This window comes from Balaenoptera musculus, chromosome 15 (assembly GCF_009873245.2).
Source record: "Balaenoptera musculus isolate JJ_BM4_2016_0621 chromosome 15, mBalMus1.pri.v3, whole genome shotgun sequence".
NCBI lineage: Eukaryota > Metazoa > Chordata > Mammalia > Artiodactyla > Balaenopteridae > Balaenoptera > Balaenoptera musculus.
In genome coordinates, this window is record NC_045799.1 from 57566817 (window position 1) to 57588873 (window position 22057).

Sequence of the window (22057 nt, forward strand, 5' to 3'; positions counted from 1 at the left end):
TAAATAAAAGTTTATGAGCGGATTTAAATTAACTGTGGACAGACAGGTTTATTTTTTAAATGCTTTCAAGGCTCTAAGCAATGTATCTACTAATCTATATTCTACACTACCAAGGGCGGTATCTGAATATGTGACTGTATTTTTAGCAGCTATTTCCAAGTTAAAGATAAATGAAAGATGTTAACTGGGGGAAAATTGGGGTAATTCAAATGCAACATGCTTTCAATATGCTGACGTGGTTACCTGGAACGGAACTAGGTCCTATCTGGTCCTGTCTTTCGAGCAAACAAGACAAAATACCTATAATTCCTTGTAGGAAAGCAGTAGTGACTGCGAAGTTCACATACCTAGAAAAGCAGAAGGTGATACAGTGCCATTGCTTCTTGAAACCATGACACTGATTCCCGTCTCCACAAAGGGCACAGAGAAGTCCACCACTTCAGAACGTTCCTCGTTGATGGTGAGTGAGCCAACTGCCATGACTGCCCGTTGATACACCACCTGGACACAAGGCAAAAAAAAAGAACCGTCCCTTTACTTACCCTTCCCACCATCCCTGAGGACCTTGGGCCCTAAGTCTGAATGAGGGCCCTTGGGATGAAAAGATAACTTACCTCACCAATCATTCCATTCCACACATTGTTAACTTTCTTGCCATGCTTCCCATTAGTCACCAGGTAAAGGTCATAGGTAAACTTCACTGTTCTCGAAAGCTTCTTTAGGATATCAATGCAGAACCCCTTGCAGCATTTTTTAACATTCATGCCCTCATTGGTTGAATTGCTGTAGAGAAAATCCCAAGATGGTAGAGTATTAGTACTGGAAAATGTGTTCATAGTCATTATCTACACTCTTCTATTATTTTTCACATGGGAAACTGAGGCCCCAAATGTGGAAGCGGCTTTTACAAGGACGTTCAGTGAGTTTATGACAGCAAAAGTAGAAAGTGTTCTTAATTATGACAGTAATCATGACAACAGGTAACATTTCTTGAGTAATTACTATTTGCTATGCACTGTGATAAATGCTTTATACTAATTGTTGGATTAATCTTCACAACATTTTTCTAAATTAGGTAGTATTCACATCCCCATTATGCAGATGAGAGTTACTACCTCTTATTTTTTTAAAGCTTATAACACATACAACCTCTTTAGATCTGAGTTTAGTCATCTAATCTAAACTGAATTATAAAAACTTATTGGAAAATGGAGGAGAGGAAGATGTGAAATTCTCAGAGCAAGGAGAGTTTTGCTTTATCCTTTCACTGAAAATAGAGGTTGGCAACCAAAGGGAAGAAGAAAGGATGCCTTACTTACTTAGGAAAGATACTCTCCTTGCTGAGGAAAACTAAGAATTATCAGCTAAAAATCAGGAGACCTGGGGTCTACTCTGTGCCTGAGTCTGTGGACTTAATGTCTCTTGATCGAGTCATCTTGCAAATGAAGGCTCATTCATAACATTTTCCCTCCCTACCTACGTGGAGGAAGTGTAAAAGGTGACACTATTAAATAGCAATGTCCTTGATCAGGAAAAACCCCTATTAAAATACAGAGGGCATTGCTGTCTTAAAACCTATCATAATCTACCAAGGTTACATTCGTTGCTTTGTGCCAGCCGCTTTGCTTTATTTACTTGACAAATTCATACTCAAAGGACACTCAGAAAAACCAGAAATTCTTTTTAAAGGGAAGGAAACAGGGGTCTTCCCAAGTGATAACAAAAACTATTTAAACAACTGCTACAGGAAGATCAAGACCTCTCTGGGCAATGCACTTGGTTCCACCTTGCCCTGGGGCATCCATTAGTACCATGTTCAGATACTGAGTCACGTATTTCAAAGGACATGTGCTGCCTCAATATTCCATTGTTGACACATCTACATACTGAATTGTTATCTAAGCACTAAAATTATGTTTATGGAAATCTAACAGGATAATAGGAAAATACTTACATTTCCATATCTTATGATAAAAGTAGGTTACATAGTGATACATACAGAGTAGACATAGCTATATAAAAACAGATGAGCTTATGAAGTATCTGGATGGAAAAACAATGAAATATGAAGCATAGCTATTTTTGAATGGTAAGAAATGGTTTTTTATCTTTTTCATATTTTTAGGTTTTTTTCCCCCAAAATTATCTGCAGTGAGTATATACTACATATATAATTGGATAAACACACACACACACATTAAGCACCATTGGTATATATCTATATCCAAGAATATGGATAGATTTGACAATATAACTTTGAGTAATGGAAGTAGGTTGCAGAATGATACCTTTTTTCATGCTTTCTTTATCTCAGGATCACAGATCACCTATCCTGAATCACTGTCTTCACCATTGCTCTCTCCTATCCTGTCTCTGAGCTCTGCTCAACCAACCTGCATCTGCCAGCCAGGACCACGACGGAGACTTCACTCTCCAGCCTTGCAGCTGGACAACCTGCTCAGACTCTGCTGCCCTCAGTCTGGGGGGCTGTGGAAGGCCACATCCGCATGCATTTACAGATGATGACTGGTGGACTTAACTCTGTAGTACAACAGGAAGTAGGGACCTTCCCTCTCTCCACCAGTTTCCCAGAGCAGAAAGGGTCAAGGTGGAGTTACAACTGCCATAAACATGATAGAAATATGTCCTAAGTACATTAAATTAATGGCATGTCCAAATATGATTTTCTTCTTGGTATCTGTGGCTCTTTGAAAAATGTGCCCAAATCAAAGTCTCTCTTTTTCTTTTTGGCCACCATAGACCATGCATCGATGCCTCTTTACCACCTCTTTCCATTTGCAGCTATTTCACTGTCTGCTCCTTCCCTTCTTCTATTACAGCCTCTTCCTTCACCTGGTCAAGATTCCTGGGAGAGTGTGGAAAGGAGTTAACAAATACCCCAGGTTGAAGATTCAGGGTCATAGCCATATAGTGACCTATCTGCTTCTTTGACGTGCTCACTGGAACCTCAGCCAGTTTATGAGTTAATTATTCCCCCCATGTCCCCTAATACTAGGTGTATTCTAGTTAACCAGTTGTCATTGATGCATTTTCACCCAACAAGCACCCACTGAGCAGCTACTCTGTGTAAGACATGGATTTAGACGCTGGGGACACAGGATGAAAAAGACAAGAAGAAAGTGAACTAGTTGAATTTATCATGGGCATTATGGAAACACAGACCATACTGGGAACTTCTGTTGGTTGTTATCACAAACCTTGTGTGTGTGTGTGTGTGTGTGTGTGTGTGTGTGTGCGTGCGTGCGTGTGTGTGTGGAGGAGGGGGTATGACAACTACCCAGGCATCTGAGAAATGGTGCCCATGTAATCTCTCTGCTCTCCACCATCACCCAAAAGAAAGGGAGACTCATAAAAACAAATATGGGGAAAGGGATCCAATAAATCATCAATTCTCTGGCTCTATAATTTCCCAGTGTGGCCAGTGGATGTGCCTTGCGAGTCAGACAGAGCTGCTTTCAAATCCTGGGTCTGCCCTTGACAAGCATGGAAACTCGGATGGGTCTCTTCATTCACAGACCTTAGTTTACTTATTTGTGCATTGAGAAGGCTGATACTTACCTTGCAGGATAGTTGGAAATATTAAATAAGGTATCTAAAGCACCTCTCACATAGGTGCTTAAAAACATATTTCCTCTCTTTTCACCAACGATTTGACAGTTTAGGGGATCAACTGGCAGTATAGCCATTTATCCCTACATATGAAAACAGGTAATTTTTCCTCAATTTTCTCTTCACATCTTAACACTCAACTAACAGGTTAGAAGAAAAGTCTGATTTCTCAGCTCATTTCCTACTACCTGATTTTTTAGAAGACTGATGTGTGCCCTCAAGACCCCACCATTTACCAGAAGTGAGAGACAAAGGGTTTTCCCTGAAAGAATATCACCAAGAAAACAAACACAATCATGTTGTCCAACAGGAATCCTTTTTGGAACCAATCAGCCTGCCTCAAAGATGTTACCTTTAGGAAATGCAGTTGATCTAATCTGTGTTAATGTTGGGATTACTGGATCCTAGTAATTTTCTATTGCTTTCAGGTAAATCAAAGACTTTAATTTCACCTAGAAGCACAGTACGATTCTCATGTCACCAAGTGGGAAAAGGAAAATTGCAAGCCACCCCCTCCCACAGGAACCCAAATCGTGAATTTGAACTTGTTAATCTGTTTCTATTCTTCAGTTGAAAAGTCAATTCTTTTAAAGACAGTAATTTATTTGGAGGTTCATTTCCTCCAGACCATTGTGACTCAGGACTTGGTGATCTATTGTTTTCAGCTCCAAGTCTTCGGATTTTAAAGACTTTAATCTCCAATGACTGAGTGTGAAGCATAAGATGCCCTACTTGATTGGCCCTATTGAATCAGAGAAGATATTGTTATCATAAAGGAGGTGCCCCAGTGGGGTTATACTCTTTGCTTTGTGCCAGCCACTCTGCTTTCTTCATCTGACCAAGTTCTGCTCAAAGAACACCCACCCAAGTCAAAACCTCCTTTGACAACTTTCCCACATTACCCCTTCTGTCATTCCCCCAGCTCATCACTTCCAAGTACTGCACTAGGTTTCCTTCTGTTTCCCAAACTCGCCAATCTCTTTCCTCCCTCAGGGCCTTTGCACCTGCTCCTCTAGCTGGGTGGCTCTTCCCCAGTTCTTCACATGTTTGGCTCCTTTTCCTCTTTTACATGTCACCTTAAATCTTACCTGTGTGAGCTGCAGGAGCCCCACATACCTCAAGTGACTCCCTTATCACACCATCTTATTCAGATCCTTCACAGGGTTTATCCTAATGTGGAGCTGCCCTGTTCCCTTATTGGTTGAGTAGTTTTTTAACCGTGTGCACCCCTTGACTGCAAGATCCTTCCCGGTTCACTGATGCACCCCCCCCATGCCCAGCACTGTGACTAACACAGAAACTATGCTTCATGTGTATTTATTTATTGACTAATCTATTCAGAATTTCAACCCCAAAGAGGCTGATGACTCCAAAAAAGCTGATGATTATTTACGGAATAATCCATCAGAATTTCAACTCCAAAAATGCTGCTTATTGATACAAAAATTTCTCCAAACCAAAATGCACCTTCATAATACATTTAGCAATCATATTCTTAAAAAATTATCTTTATCCAAAGCACTGAGCCATGGGGATTTGCATCTTGTATAATAAGAACTTAGGTTGGAATTTGGAACGTGGGAGGAAAAGTATCCATTCACCCTCCGTTCAAGTGTCATCAACATTGGGGTGTCATATTCTGTGCTTGTCCCTGAGGACACAAAGATTAATAAGCCACGTTCCCTATATTTAGGCAGATAATACTCTGGGGGAAATACAGACAAACTGTAAGCCATAAAAACAAGTGAGAAAGATAGCTAGAAAGTGCTATGGACTGAATGTTTATGTTCCCCTCAAATTCATATGTTGAAACCCTAATCCCCAGTGTGATGGTATTTGGAGAGGTAATTAGGTCACGAGGGTGGAACCCTCCTAAATGGAAGTAGTGCCCTTATAAGAAGAAGCAGGACAGCTTGCTTCCTCTCCCTCTGCTCTCTACCAGGTGAGGAGAAGACAGCCGTCTGCAAACCAGAGGGTCTCCATCAGACACCAGATCTGCCAGCACCTTGATCGTGGACTTCCCAGCCTCCAGAACTGTGAGGAATAAATGTCTGTTGTTTAAGCCACCCACTCGTGGTAATTTGTTATAGCAGCCTGAACGGATTAAGACATAGAGACACAGCCAGGGTACTGTGGAAGTAGGGAGAGCTAACCTAGCTTGGGGAGGGAGTGCTTAAGACTTAAAGGGCAAGCAAGAATTGTCCAGGTGAAAGGAGGCAATCAGAAAATATTCAGGAAAAAAAAAAGATTTCTATCCAACGGTAGGCTTTTTCCTTTTGTGAATCCTCCACAAGGGTGGTATTTGTGTTTATGTTTGCATTACAAAGACAAAATTCAGGGCCTTGGACTTGGCCATGAAGCTTTATGTCTCTCCAAAGCGTTTATAGATTAGGGAGAACCCTTCACCAGGGGATCTGATAAAAAATGTCAGTTCCTCTTCAATAGTAATAAAAGAGGAAATGACTTAGATGCAATGCTGGTTTATTGCTGGTGATCTAGGAGATCCCCAGGAGATCAGCTCCACCTTAAGCACATCAGAAAGTCACTTGTAAGGTGGATGCTGACCCCGAAACGGAGAGAAGCTTTGAAAATTCTGAAAAGTTTGGATCTTGGAAATAGAAAAGAGGTGGAAGGAAGTGGTAGATATGGTTTGGGGGAGGGAGTAACCAGAAAAATACAAAAGAAATAATTATTCTAGGAAAGATTGAAGGGGAGGGTTGATTCACCATACTGGTTAAGAATATGGTGGTGGAGTCAGATGGACAAGTGTTTGAGTTCTGCCTCTTCCATCTACTAGCTGAGTGGCTTTGAACGTGCTTCTTAATCTTCTCATAACTCAGTTTTTATCATGTTTAAAATGGGCAAAACCATGCACCTCGTATTGCCGTTGTTGGAATCAAATGAATGCAAACCACCTGGTGTAGTTCCAGGTCTTTTAAAAAATCTATTTTTATACGCACCTATTATAATAGAGTATATTTTATACTACATTCTATTATTATTGTAGAGATACCACTGTCATCAGTGATACAGGCTATTGTTGTAAAGGATTGGGCACATTCAACCGACAGCATCCCTGGACTCACTTGATTTTGATGAACTTCCGACACGGCACAGTGTTCCTCACACACGTCTCAGTCAGCGGGTCTATGTCTTCCACGATGACAAAGGGGGCCTCCTCCAGCGTGACGATGCTCAGATGGTTGTCGTCTGGCTCACAGTCCGAAAAGGACTTGTACCTGGGCCACACGGCGTGCCTCAGGCTCAGGGTCTGGTTCTCCCACTTGCCCACCTGCAGTATAAAGAGAAAGACACACCTGTGCTTTCCTTCACCACTGGCTTCCAGAAAGGTGAGTCTTCCCCCGTAAGAGGTATGGGAGAGGAACCCCATCACCTTCAGGGCTTTTCTGCTACCTACCTCAGTGTACACTTCTGTTTATATGCTAAGAAAGATGGGGACAAAGGGAAAGCAGAATACTGGGCAGCTCCCATGCCCTGGACTCTCCCCAGACTAATAAATATGGGGGTGGTGCCTAAGCACTGATGCCGTTGGAGATCCCCAAGTGAGTGTGATGTTCTGCCAGAGCTCAGGACCACTAATGTCATGAAAAGAGCAAGGACTTTTAGAATCAGAGGTCTAGGCTTGAATCCCCACATCTGCCACTTACTAGCTGTACAGCCCCAGGCAGGCTTTTAATCACCATGAACATCTGTTTTCTCATCTGTAAATAGACACAGTTCCACCTACTTTATAAGGATGTCGTAGGAATTAAAGAAGGCAATTCGAGAAAAGCATACAGGGCAGTGCCCAGCACGTAGTAAGGACTCCAAACTCTCCCTTTTAAGTATAGAAGAGAGTCAGTGAGAGGGAGAGAGATTTAAAAAGTGCTAAGAAAGAGAAAAAGAGGCAAGGGGAGAGGAAGATGAAGAACAAGAGCAGAAAAGAGGGAGGGCTGGCGGGAGAGACAAACACGGGGGGGAGAGCGGGCGAGCAGACGAGACGCTCCCTTCAAGCTCAGACATGGTTCTGTTTAAGTTGAAATTCAGGTGAGTTTTTATTAATTCAGCACAGAGTGGAGACTTTTACTGCTTACTGTACATCAAGACCTGTCGAAACAGAATCGATTGTGTTCCCTCTGAGCAGCTGTCGGCATCTCAGTGAAATCAAATTGAAGGCTGTATGTTTTGAACCTTAATTTTATTTGACAGCTTATTGGCACTCTTCGCGTACACACGGGGAGAAAGCTGCCCCCAGCATTGCACTTTCTGCTTCCTCCTCCTGCTCCCACGTGCGACTGCTCGACACCACAGGTCAGCGCTTTATTTGTAACACAAACCTCAAGGAAAATACCTCGTCTGAAGACCTAAGTGCCAAGTCCAGCCTTGTCTGTGTTGATGTGAGCGACTCACCTCTCCTCCTGTAATGTAAGTGTCACCAGAAATGAATCTCAGGCCCTTAAAGAGAATTCAGACACGCTGGACACCAGGAGAGGTGATAGGTGGCGGGAGAGAAGGCAATCAGTGCTCTGGAAGATGACATCATCATTCGGACTGGAAAATGTTTGCTGCTTGTAGAGAAACATGCCGTGTGGCCAATTACAAAACTGTCCAGCTTCACTGATACCTTCCTTTTTAAGTTAGGAAGGGCAGTAGAGTAATTTGGTCAAGCAAACACGTTCATCTCCTCATGCTGTGATGTAACACAGGCTGGAGAGAATGTGGAGCCCATCAAATTCTTAATTCATTCAACATAGATTTATTGAACACCAGCTATGTGCGTGCTGACACCAGCCCAGGAACAATGAGGGATAAAACAGAATGATTCCTGCCTTGTTGTAACCATCAGTCGGCTGCCGGACAAAGACCAAGCCAATAATAATAAACATGCAAATAGATAAAGAGATATCCAAGCTCTTCCTTTTGGAACATGTTATACCCATCTCTTTCTTTTTCATCTCCCTTAGAAAACTCAAACATAGCCTTCAAAAGAGCCTGGGCAGTTCAGTGGGTAAGACGACAATGGCTTTTGGAGTCACACAGAACTAAGTGCTAATCCTGGCTTCACCCATGAGCTGAGCAGCCTTGGGAAAGTTGCTTAACTTCTCTGAGCTTTGCTTTCTCTATCTGTAAAATGTGGATTGCAACAGGATATGCTTTCAGAACTGTAGTGAGATTTGAATGAGCCAAAAATGTCCTTGAAGCATTGAGCACAGAACTTAACATGTAACATACATGGCAGCTGCTATTATTTTATTATTGTAGGTAGCATTTAAGATATAGCTCAAATATCACCTAATCTGTAAAAGCATTCCTGTCTTCCCTGGTAATAGAGAACTTTGCTCCCATCTCCACCACAGCATTTGATACTATACTTATAACAATGTCACTTTTGAGCATGTCTGTGTAGTCAGGAAATGTGCCAATATTACCACTTAGTTTAATCTTACAAATTCCACGTGGTAAGGATTATTATTCCAGCATCACAGTTCAGCAAACTGAAGAACAGAGAGATTATGTAAACTGCCCAAACTTGCACAGCTAGTAAGTGGTGGATCCAGAGCTATACCATGGAACTATGTGAATCCAAAGGTGCTTTCCCACTAGTGTTTCTATTAATTGATCTGCAGTAATCATGTTATTGCTCCAAGACCCTTTCTTCCTTGCGGAGATAGCTCCTCAAGTCCTAAGGTAACATAAATAGAGGCAAAGCCCGTTTAGCCAGCAGAATCTTTGGTGATGTCACTGACCATGTCACATACCCTACACCATGGGAGGCAGGCAAAGGTTCCAGCCCAAGGCTGACTCATGGAGAGAGAGGCTGCAAAGGTTTATGAGTTCCCAGAGTGCAATAATTTCCTAAATCTCCTCTAAGTTCCTCTCTCCCTTCCCAACACGTCTAAGTAAGCACCCATGGGTCAGCCAAGGAGGGTGGAAGCAAGTGGTGGGTGGGAAAACTTGATTAGGAGCTGAAGCTTCTGTGTAAACATTGCCCTAGATCCTGAGAGCTCTTACCTCCTTCTCTGAGGCTGATAGGCTCCTGTTCCAAATGCCAAAAATCTCAACTCCAGGATTTTATATACCAGATAGGGGAGAAACAGACATCCTTCGCTTTCCCCTCCTATGTTCCTATTTACAAAGCACTATAACTGAGTCTGGAGTCTGTAGACAGGCTTAATAGAGATTCGTTTACTCCATAAATATTTACTGAGTGGCTACCAGGTGCCAAGCACTGTGCTAGGCACTAAGGGTACTGTAGTGCAAGCAGCACAATTTTTACTTGCAAGGAATTTTTATGCTAATTGGGAAGACAAACATGAGTCAAATAACCACATAAAAATATACATCATACAAACTGGGAGGAAGAAATAAAATGCGGGTCTAAGACTGGAAAAAGGGGGAAAGAAATCACAGAAGTCTTCCCCAAGAGGTGGCACTTAAGCTGAGACTGGAAATCCAAGATGAGTGGATGAGGGGATAGAGGGAACAGAGGAAGGAAGAGCCCTGCAGGCTGGCAGGGGACAGAGGATGCAAAGCCTTGCAGGTCCAGTTAAGGAGCTGAAATTTGCCGTTAAGAGTTAATCCAGTCCGTTATCCAGAATGGAAAAAGAAATGAAGAAATCATCATGAACATGGGTCCATATATAACTTGCCCAAAAGTGGAAGCTTCTTGCCCCCTCCATTCTTTTTTTTTCTTTTTTTATTATGGAAAAATGTTAACTCATACAAAAGTAGAATACTAGAATGTATCTCCATTTTCCCATTATCTAGCTTCATTAATGACTAACTCATGGCCAATCTTGTTTCATTTATACTCCCAACCACTCCTCCCATATTATACTGAAGGAAATCTCAGACATCATAACATTTCATTCACAAATCCTTGATTTGATTTAAATACCTAATTTTCATTTGCTTAACAATATTATACCTCAACAACCTATGTGTTTGTGTATATGTTTCACTCATTAGATTGTGATTCCTCAGCCTAGCAGGGATATATATATATATATATATATATATATATATATATATATAATATTATATTATATATATTAATATATATGTATATTAGTTGGTTTCTATGCCCACAGCTTCTAACTCAGGGCCTGGCACAGCTGGATAGGTATTGATGGAATGAATGAACACACCACACTTAGCAGAGTATGTAACATTAGATGACAGTGGTTTGTATCTGCTAATCCCAAACTCCTAATTTATCCCTCCCTCTCTTTCCCTTTGGGTAACCATAAATTTCTTTTCTATGTCTATGAGTCTATTTCTGTCTTGTAAATAAGTTCATTTGTATCATTTTTTTTTAGATTCCACATATAAGTGACATCCTATATCTGTCTTTCTCTGTCTGACTTGACTTCATTTAGTACGATAATCTCTAGGTCCAGAGATTATTAGGCACTATTCTTAGCACTATTTTAATTCTTATAAACACCCTATACACAAGAAGAAGGTGTGGGCAGATGATTTTTATCTCTGTCATGAATTTTGGACTTGAAAACAGTCCCAAATTCCCCCAACTAGGCTGTGTGGGAGAAGAAAAAAAATCTTTACCTTCAAAATACACTGAATTTTGGTGATAAACCTTTAAATGTTTTCAGCAAATAAACTGAAGTTTTGAGAACAAAGAAAAATAATTGACCGCTAATGGAGAAAAGTGATTTTGTTAAAAGAAATGTAGAAAGGGGAAATTAACTTTGCAATGATTTTTTTATCTGTTCTTATTAATAAAATTTAAATGCTGCGCTTTTAGAAAGCGAATTCCTCTTCAGCTCCTAGGAAGTGTTTTGTGACAGCGCAGTGATTACTTATCAAAACGTTCAGCCAATATTTTCTCAGAGCAAAGATAATTTCATCTCCAGAAACTGTCATAAGTTAATATTCATCCCTTAAGGTCTGGTTAAATCCATAGCGATGTCACAGAGGCTGCAAGAGGCTGGAAGAAACGAGGTTAATAGATGCTTGTGACTCTCCTTTCAAAGAGGTATGAATGCTTGATCGTGTTTGATCTATTCATGAAATGCTTACAAAAGACAGTTAAAATCACCTCACAACTGTTCTCTCCCAAGCCACTCCCTAAAAGCGTATATCTAAACACCAAGATCATAGATCCACCTCTACTCAAATCCTTCCATGACTCATACTGCTCACAGAACCAATCAGACTCCTCTTACATTAATGGACCCTACAGTATAGGTCCCATCAACCTCAAAACACTCTCTCCTCTCTCTCTTTCTATCCCTTTTTTGATTTCTCTTTTGTACACCCTATACACACCCTCACACTAAAACATATACATCTACACCTTCAAACACACATACGCTTACACCTACACATACTCACACATGTGTGTACGTATATATGTATATGCATATGTGTATACAGTTAACCCTTGAGCAACGTGGGGTTTAGGAGCACTGACCCTTCGTGCAGTCAAAAATTCGTGTATAAGATATAGTTGGTCCTCCATAACCATGGTTCCTCCATATCTGCAGACTCAACCCACGGGGGATCATGTAGTACTGCAGTATTTACTACTGAAAAAAATCCACATATAAGTGGATTCAAACCCGTACACATGCACACATATATATATCATATATTTATACATCTATACATAAACACACAGCTACACTCATACCTACCTGAATTCACAATACACACATACATACACTCACCTCCACACACGTACAACTACACATACACACATGCCTAACACACACCTATACTCACACCTCTACACACACGCACAATACTAAGCCACCATGACGCATACACTTTTCACTCTCACCACACACACCCTGAATGACACCCGTTTCCCCGCCTTTGCCTGCACTACTTCTACGTGAAATTCCTCTCCTTCTCATCTCCACTGACTGAAATCCTACCCATTCTTTCCAGGCACAGCTCAAATACCGTCTCTCCCCTGCAGCTTAATACTCCAGCTGGAATGCGGTTTTGAGCATTCTCTTTTTCCCTTGAATTCTCTCGCTTGTTCATTCATGAGCTCAATACACATGCATCCAGGGCTTTACACTGTGCCAGGCACTGCAGGAGGCTCTGGGGTACAATTGTGAACAGTGCAGGCTGGTCCCAGTGCTCAGACTTTCCAGTCTGGTTAGAGAAGAGGAGTTAAAGCACACTGGCCATGAGATAACATGAGATAATAAATGCGGTAACTGCCATGCTGGGGTGCGCACAGGATACTACTGGAGCAGAGAGCTTCCTGCTCTGCAAGGAAACCAAAGATGCTTCTAAAGGAACTGACCAGCAGAGTTGGTGTGTGGCTTGCTCCGGAGTTCTATCTTTGTTCGTTGGGCAATGGACTCGTGTAGAGGGATGGGGATGGGGATTATTGAAGATTTTTAATCAGAGGAGGGATACAATCAGTCTGACGTATTAGGACACTTCTTCCCAGTGCAGTGCAGAGAAAGGGTTTGTGCCTAAAAGATTCTGAAGGCAGAGTGATGGGTCAGGAGGCAGCTGCATTAATCTGGATGAGTCTGGCATAGGGCCGCACGGGGAGGGGGCATGAACTCACAGGATCCCAAAGTGGTGGAATCAATACAACTTAGAGACCGACTGTGTAACTGTACGGGGGTGGGGATTAAGGGCTCAGTTTGCCCTGTATTATAGAATCTCTGGCCTGGCCAGCCTTTCACACAACATGACCCACATCGGCTGTAGTACAGTGTTCACCACATTCCAGTTCAATAAATATTTGCTGAACTGAACTCGATTCAGATGGCAGCACGGCATCAATTTTTACTCAGAATTCAAAGTTAAAAGAGGAGAGTCGCCTGTTTACTCAGATTCTCTCCTTGGAGACAAGACAATAGGGATTGCAAAATTAAAAATCAGAGATGAAATTTATTAAAACCAACAGTGAAAGCAGAGTTCACGCTGCCTGTGCTCCAGCTTGGCTGGCCCTGGTTAGCTCACCGAGTGATTTCATAACCAAGGGGGAAACAGGTCTTAAAACAAACACTTCACATGTGCAAAACACCGGAAAACATCTCACTCCAGATAATAAGCAGGGATTTACTCCCAAGCTGGAGAAAATGTGAGTAATTAACTCTTCAGGAAGATGAATTTCAGGAGAAAAACAAAGCCAACAGGAGGCCAATTTCTCTCCACCTGAAATATAAAGTCTTCTAAAGGACATAAGATAAATGTCCATGAAGGAAATTTAAAATGACTTAAAGTCCATATTTAGCATAAATAGCGTCACCGGGTAGCATCACTTCCATGCCTCTGCATGCAAACGCAGAGCTAATAGCAGGTTTACACATGAGTAATTTTGTGTCTTCGGTTGCTGCTCGAAGCCAAAAGTAGATCTGAATTTGATTGACCTGGAAGCTACTACAAAGATGTCTGAGACACAACCCTGACTTGATATTAAGTTGAAATGTGCTCTATCTGGAGTAGTTTGCAGTTGAGTCTAGTGATTTTTTGTGAATCAAGACCTAATCTAAAGTTCGTTCAAGACAGCTAGAGTCTGCTGAAACCAGATGTCACATTGCACCCCAGATTTCCCCTGCATGGTATATTCAAACAAGCTTCTACAACAAAACTGCTGAAAAGCAGGTGTGGACCAAACCTACTTTGTCTTCAGTGCCTTGGGGTCTCAGATGGCCACTGGCAGAGTGAAACTAAGAATTGCTTTTCAGGTGTTAAAGTAAAGCACCTGCTTCCTTTGAATGCACTGTCTTAAATGCAGTTACTGAAGGTAGTGGGATTATGAGACTTTAGCAGGAATAAGAACCTCTCCTTGCGGGTTGATTAAGAATGCAGACTCCGAGGGGAAAGAGGGCGGAGGGATAAATTAGGAGTATGGGATTAACAGATACACACCATTATACATAAAATAGATAAACAACAGTGATTTACTGTACAGCACAGGGAACTATAGGTCAATATTTTGTAATAACCTATAATGGAAAAGAATCTAAAAACACACACATATAAATAACTGAATCACTTTGCTATATACCTGGAACTAACACAATATTGTAAATCAACTATACTTCAATTAAAATAAATGAATGAGTGAATGAATGCAGACTCCTAGACCGCTGGAGTGTATGCATCAGTAAATGTGGGATGAGGCTTGGGAACCTAACTTTTTAACCAGGATCCCAGCTCATTCTGTTCTGGGTGATCTAAGAGGAGCACCTAAAGGGTCACACGTATGGCTACCAGCAGGATTAAACACAGCAGAAGGAAAAGATGGGAATCTTTCTTCCTGAGTTTCTTATGTAACCAGTAGCAATTGCCAGCAGATCTAAATGAGCTGAATCAGCTATTAGAGCCTTAATTAAATTCCTCTCAGTTGAAATTTCAGAATTGCCTGATTGTTATACAGCTCACATTGGAGCAGTTGATTTTTTTCCTCCTATAATAACTGTTCTCAGGATAATCTAATGTCTTTATGCATAACGGCATCGGCTGTCTTAGGACTCAGCACTGATCTGGTAATTCATGGAGACGCGTTTTGATCACCGTTATTTCCTCGAACAACCTGCCTATTGCTTCCATTCTCCTCTTGAGGTTCATTCAACACAAGAAGAGCCCAATGCTCGTTCAAGCTCAGATTTAAAAGTGAAAGTCTCTGGAACAATCAGCCTCCATTTTCTTCAAAAGTTCATTTATTATCTCCAGTTCTACAAAGTTCCTCTGTTCCCAGGTCCCTGGGGATGGAGAGAAGTTCTATTTCTTTGGTTTATTTTTAATTATTTACATGATCTTAAAAAGTGATGTGTCCCGGTCATTAGCTAAACAGTTAATAGTGTTTTCTTTCTCTCCTTTGGCTCCATGTTGGAATCATTTAACATTAGAGACTTGAAAAATCAGCAAAAAATAAAAAGGAGCCCTCTCACAATTACTAATTAATTTTTGAACCCTCTCCTGGGAGTCCTTCATTATGTAACTTCTGTATCAGTCAGCCCTCCAGAGGGCTGTAATAATTATTAAATAATGAATAAGTATAACAACTGGCATGTCTTGAGACACTGTGACCACCCCAACATGCACTTTCTCATTTTACCCTCACATCCCTGTAAGGAAAAGGTCATCGTTACCCTCATTTTATAGATTGGGAAACTGGGAGCTGACGTGACTTGCCCAAGATCAAAAAAGCAAGAGAGAGCATCTGGAGGCTGAGCTCAGGCCATCTGACTTGAGAGACTGGGGTCATCACCACTGTTTGATATTCCCAAGGTTGCCATCAGATTTGCTCTGGGAAATATCAAGGCAAACAAGGGAAATGAGGGAACATTCTACGGATCAACTGGAAAGACCCCGCTGCGAGTAGCGATGCCCCGAGGAGCTGGGATACCTGAGCTCAGCCTCCCCAGATGCATGGCCTGTCCCCTTTGGAGAGGGGCAAGTGCTCTCTCCCTGTGAAATACAGGAGGAGGAGAGAGAACAGCCAGACGTGGCTATCTTGTTGTTTTCTTTCATGTTTGCCAGTTATTTCCTCAGTGTACCTGTGACTTGATTCTTCTAAGGACCTTGAATTCCACCCTGGGTCATGTCTCTGACAGCAGCGCTGCAGTGAGCCCTTGCAGGCTTGAGGTTGCTAACATCGACATCCAAAAGGCGATCAGAATAATAGATCAGGGAAAAAATCAGCCGCTCAAATGTGAACTGCGTGACAATTAGGTAATTTGGGGATTTCAACCAAGAGGAATGTAATTTAGGGCTCTAACAGCTGATTAGACTTTTTCTTCACCTCTGTGGTAATCTCCATCCATTACGTAAGGGGCCTTAGAAGGGAGGATTCCATCTTGCCTCTGTCACACGTTGTACCTGAGATGCTGACGGCCAAGACGATGTGACTCTGTTTACATTGCTGCATCTGTTATCATCAAAATTTGGACTTAAACTTAGTTGAACTCCTGAAAAGGCTGTTGCCTTGGCGAAGAAAACCAGGATGCCTATAGGTCTGCAAAAACACTTCAGGAGGAGATGTGAAGGAAAATGGGACAAACACAGGACCTGGAGTGGGGGAGGATAAGCACCTAATACTGGACGAGAACTTGACCTAAGGACAGTCCTCTATTATAATAGTAGTGATAACCACGATTATTTTTTTAACACCTTTGCAAAGACAATTTAGAAATACGGAAAAGGTTTTTCTTTTGACCTTCTAATGTACTTTTCTGAGTAAATTTCAAAGATCAGTGTAGTTTCTACTTGTAAGATAAATGAAATACCATTTGCAATCCGGCAGACTAAATAGCTCTTTCTTGAATATTTACTGGAAGGATATTTAGCAGCTCTTTGCTCCCTTGGCAGAGTTGGTAAGAGTTAGGAGGTAGTCAGGAGCCCACCAGAGCTGGGCTGATAGCTGAGAGGGCCCTTCATTCGTTGGGATTATCAAGTCATTCTTACCAGCCCGAAAATCATGACAAGGCTGGATATGAATACAGGTGTGACTCCTCCTCTTACTCTTGGGCAACTTTTTTTTTTCCATGAAAACCTTGCAAAGTGGTAAAAAAACTGGGGGCTGAGTGTGTAACAATTTATAAAAGGAGATAAGTTCCAGGTAATTAAATTACAGACTAAGGAAGCAGGAGACTTCAATGCATCAAACCTGACTTAAGGGATAGAACGGGCCAAAGGCTCGTGGATTTCCTCACTCAGCATTATGTAAAAAAGCCAATTCCATTTGGATCTCAGCCTGAACATTCAAAGTTAACCTCATTGACAGTGTCTGCAGAGTTTTAAAATAAGGTTATAACACCTGGGGGTATTGATCAGTTGCAAAGTATTTAATCCTCTAGACCGTGAAAAGTTATTGGGTTGTGAAAGTTGAAGGGTTTGGAACACTTGGTGTCAGGTCTCTGATGGGCATTTGTTCTTTCATATCTGGGGCAAAATAATACATTTAAGTCTTTGAGATGGACGTTTTCCTCCTTCTAAATGAAAGGGCGAGCCAGGGGTTGGTGCCTGAGGCCCTGTTGGTTATTACAAAGATGCTAACGAAAGCGCTTGTGCATGGGTGAAATCCATCCCTGTGATGAAATGCACCCGGATCAGAATTTCAATTCTCCTTAAATAAGATGGTATTTTGACAGTCGTTTTTCTTTGCTCAGCTCGGGCCCCAAACTACTTTGCTCCAGGCTTGTCTGAGTCCTAAAGTATTCCAGTGAGAGGATCCTTTGAAACACTAAAGCCAACAGAAGATTTAATGGTGAGGGAACAGTAATAAGCTTAACCACAGCTTTGCCCACTGTTAAAAACATGATTATTAGAAGGCGGTGTAGGAGACAAGGATCCCCTTGGGATGGGCCAGATAAGACTTGCTATTTCAGAAAACTGAGCCTAAGTAGCCCTCCACTGTCAATCCAATTTCATCCAAACTGATTATCCTCATCTTGGACACTAATTAACAATGCCAGAGCCCCACAGAGTTACTCGGATGAAATGAAAATCTTGGTGACCATCCAGGGAGCTACTCGGCATTTCTTACTGAATCATACTGGCAAACTCATAGTTCAAAAGAACCCTAGACTTGGAGTCCGAAGTCTCAAATTCAAGTTCAGTGATGATGCCTATGAGCTATGTCACCTTAGTTAAATCAAAACTTTTCAGATTCACACAAAGTATAGCCAAAGGTAGAAGCCCAAGATTCTTGTTGATTCTGAGTGTTAACAACCAATAAGCAAAGCTATTCTCTAGGTTTTCGGTCAGATAAGGTTGGATTACATTGACTCTTTGGTTAATCTACTCAACAAATGTTTATTGAGTGCTTACTATGTGCCATACACTGTCCTAGCACTGGTGATACAGCAGTAAATTGACTCTAAGCTGGGGACTGGCAAACTCTGTCCCAAGGGCCAGTGGTTTTTATACAGCCCATGAGCTAAGGGTGGATCTTATATTTCTAAATGGTTGAAAACAATGGAAAGAATAATATTTTGTGACATGTGAAAATGATACGATATTTGAATTTCCATGTCCATAAATAAAGTTTGATTGGAACACAGCCATGCTCATTTCCTTATATGCTGTTTACGGTTGCTTTCACACTAAAACAGCAGAATTTGAGTACTTGCCATCCAGACAGTATGGCCCGCCAAGCCTAAAATATTTACTAGCTGTCTTTTTTATAAAATGTTTACCAAGCCCTGATCTAAGTCTCTGTGTGTAAGCAACCCACCAACTAATAGGGAAAATAAAATACAATGCTCTCAGAATTAGTTATAAAATAAAACAGAAACTGAAGCAGATGCAAGGGAGCATCAGAGGTGGAAGAGGAGATCTGGTGAGAGAGGGGAGACCTTACGAGAGGAACGGCAATTGAGGGAAGCTGTAGAACAGGCAGAGGAGTTGGAAAATCAGTGTGGAGAGAAGAGACTTCTAAGTTGAACGAATAGCATGGACAAAAGCATAGCAGTTGAGCTTAAGGGACATGTTTGTGGACTAGGAATTTGCCCAAATTGGATGAAATACACAATGTACAAAGGGGATGAGAGAGAAAGAGGAATAAAGGGATACAGTGGGACAAGATTATAGAAGCCCCTGGATAGTAAGCTGAAATTGCTATGTGCACATTGCAATTTGGTTGCATTTGAGTTCAAACTGGCAATTGGCCTTGGGATCCCTTGATGACTTAGCACTTGGGGATAATATTGGTGACTTCATACATGTATGGTTGGTATTTATCAGCTCCCACATCTTTTGGAGTTGTCCTATTTTCAAATGATTGTATCATTTCCTTCATGAATACATTCACATTTGCCAGACTATCTGGATAAAGGGAGAGGTCAGTTTATTGACCTTTCCTCTCCACGGGCCATCTCCAGCCCACTGCAGCCACTCACTCCCATGAGGAGAAATGCACTTAGAATTGCTTGATTCAATGATTCTCAATTTAGAAAGACCCACAGTGCTCTCACACTGCTATTCGCATGTCTCTTCTCCAACATCATTTTGGCCACGGTCCCAGGGCCCTCTCTTTCCTCCCAGTTGATCTGCTCATTCAAGCCTTCACCTCTTCCCCATTCCAACCCAGACCTCTCCATCTACCACATCAGTACATGTCCTGCCATATCCACAACTATCCTGCCCCCACTCTGTCCTCCTGTCACACCTCCCTGGTACCACCTTCTGCCAACTCAGTCAATCCAACCACTTCCTCACCTGAAAACCACCGAGTATAGGTGGAGAGCATCACGTAACCGCATAGATGAATACTCTTTTGAATGTGAGGACCCCGTCTCTGACCAAAAATTCTTTTCCCTTTTCCTGATTGGCCACCTTACATTCCCTAGGAAGTATTTCAAACTTTCACATCTGCCCATGAGAAAGTGCAACTCTGCCAGCTCCATCCTCACTTCCAGCTGATGAATCTGCCTCTGATTTCATGGTCTACGGACAACCTGCATACCTACAAACTTACCTGCCTTGGCACACATCTTCCTCCTCCCCTCCTCCACTGCTGACAGAGGCCTCTCTCCACTAATCCCGTCATCTGGGAGCAGGGCACAGTCCTCTTCTGCACCAACCTCTCCTCTAAAACTGGCCTCAACAAGATCGCCAGGGGCCCTCTCATCACTAAAGCTAACGGGTGCATCTATTTGACACTGAGACCCACTCCCATCTTCCTTGAGTCTCCCTGCCCTAGACAGTCATGATCCTACCCTTTCCAGGCTAGTTGCCACCTCTTTGACTTCTCTAGCTCCGCCAAAATGCAAGCTCCTCTTTTTCTGCACACGTTTTACATGTCTTGACCCTCCCTCCTGCCCTCAGACCTCCATGCTCAGGCATCGACTACTCACTCTTCTGTTATCATCTCTATGTTGACCATTCTCAGACATGGTTGTCTTTCACCAGCTCCTCTCTACTGCCTCCAGGAAACCTCAAACTCAACAGGCTCAGAGCAGAACTCATCATCTTACCTTCAATTTTTAAAAAAAATGCACAGTTTTTCTCCCATGTGCCAATATGACTTCTTGAAATCTCAACCTTGGAAATATTCCTTAATTCACCCCTCTCCCTCCACCCTCATTTATATTCCATCAATTGCCAAGCCTTGATAGTTCTAATATTTGATTTTTCCTTGTCCACTTCTTCCTTAAGTCAGACCACCACTCAGTCCTGGTCCTCACCTGTCACTGGTTTCTGCCATCGCCTCAAGACTTGTCCCCCTGCCCCAGATAGCATTCCTCCCAGCCTATCCTCCAAGCTGCAGCCCAAGCCGTCACTCTAAATAGCTCTGCATATGTGATCATTCCACGCTCCCCCTTAAAGCCTTTGGATGGTTTCTCACTACACTTGGAATCAAGTGAACATGCCTGACCGTAGCCTAAGTGATCTGTCTCATTCCCAGGCATCTCTAGCTCTCTGCATTCACGTCAGCCTCATTTCTGACAGCCAAATCCCTGTTCTACCCCTGCCCCCCATACAGGGACCCAGGAATCCCCCAGCACTGATCACAGCCTTCTCAGCACGCTGAGCTCCCCTCTCAGTGGCAGGCATCCATACACGCTCCCCGCCCTGCACAGAAAACCCTTTCCCACTCTCTGCCTGGCACCCTCCTACCTGCACTTCAGAGCTCAGCCTAGAGAACAGCTCTTCTGGGAAGCAGTCCCTGATGACCCCACACAACTGGCCGGGTGACCTCCTCTTTGCTTATCTCATCAAGTACCGTAAGTACCCAAACACCGTCCTGTCCGCCCCAGCGGGCTCCCTGAGGGCGGGGGCTGTGCTCTTAGCATCCCTTACACCCAGCCCAGCGCCCCTCACAGAGTAAATACACAAACGTTTAGTAAGTAAACACCTGAATAGATCAATATACCAACATGACTGCCATAACTATTATCCTCCTGTAATCACAACTTTATTTGTCTTCTTCTGGTAATATGTACTGAAAAAAATGCGGATTTCGGAGTTGGCCGAACTCGAGCCTGAATATCAGCTCTTATGCTTACTAGCTGTGCAACTTGGCTACGTTTACTGTTTCCTTCATGGGCCTTAGTTTCCTCTTTCACCCAGTAAAGTGGGTATGATAAGAGTAATCATATCATATGATTTCTGTGAGAATTAAATAAAATCATGCCTACAAAGCAGTTATTACTCTGTTTGCCACATGGTCACCATTGCTCAACCAATATTGGGTGTTTTATTATATACAGGGCTCTTGTAAGAATTACATTAATTCCTTTATGTGAAATGCCCAGCCTGGTCCATAGTAGGTATTCAGTCAAGGTTAATTCCATCCCATCTACAATGTGCAGGTCCTCTTGAGATTGAAGTTAAACTCTAAATGTAGGGCACAGACTATCTCCAGAACAGGAGAGAGCAAGGCATTAATTTTATCAAAACTCCAAGCCCAGGTCTTATATACCAAGATGTCATTTAGGAAATGCACTTGCTTTTTTCCCCCAAAGGGAGACAGATAAGTTCT

General features: G+C 42.2%; 1 protein-coding gene across 2 annotated transcripts in view; it reads right to left on the reverse strand.

The window, feature by feature from the left end:
- Positions 1-22057, reverse strand: part of GRIN2A (glutamate ionotropic receptor NMDA type subunit 2A) — a 379488-nt gene that overhangs the window by 87843 nt on the left and 269588 nt on the right. For both annotated transcript variants that reach the window (XM_036827160.1, XM_036827162.1), the window contains 3 exons: positions 6717-6922; positions 615-783; positions 348-501 (listed from right to left, as the gene is read on the reverse strand). In XM_036827160.1, the coding sequence (XP_036683055.1) occupies positions 348-501; positions 615-783; positions 6717-6922 (529 nt within the window). The remainder of the gene's footprint in view (positions 1-347; positions 502-614; positions 784-6716; positions 6923-22057) is intronic.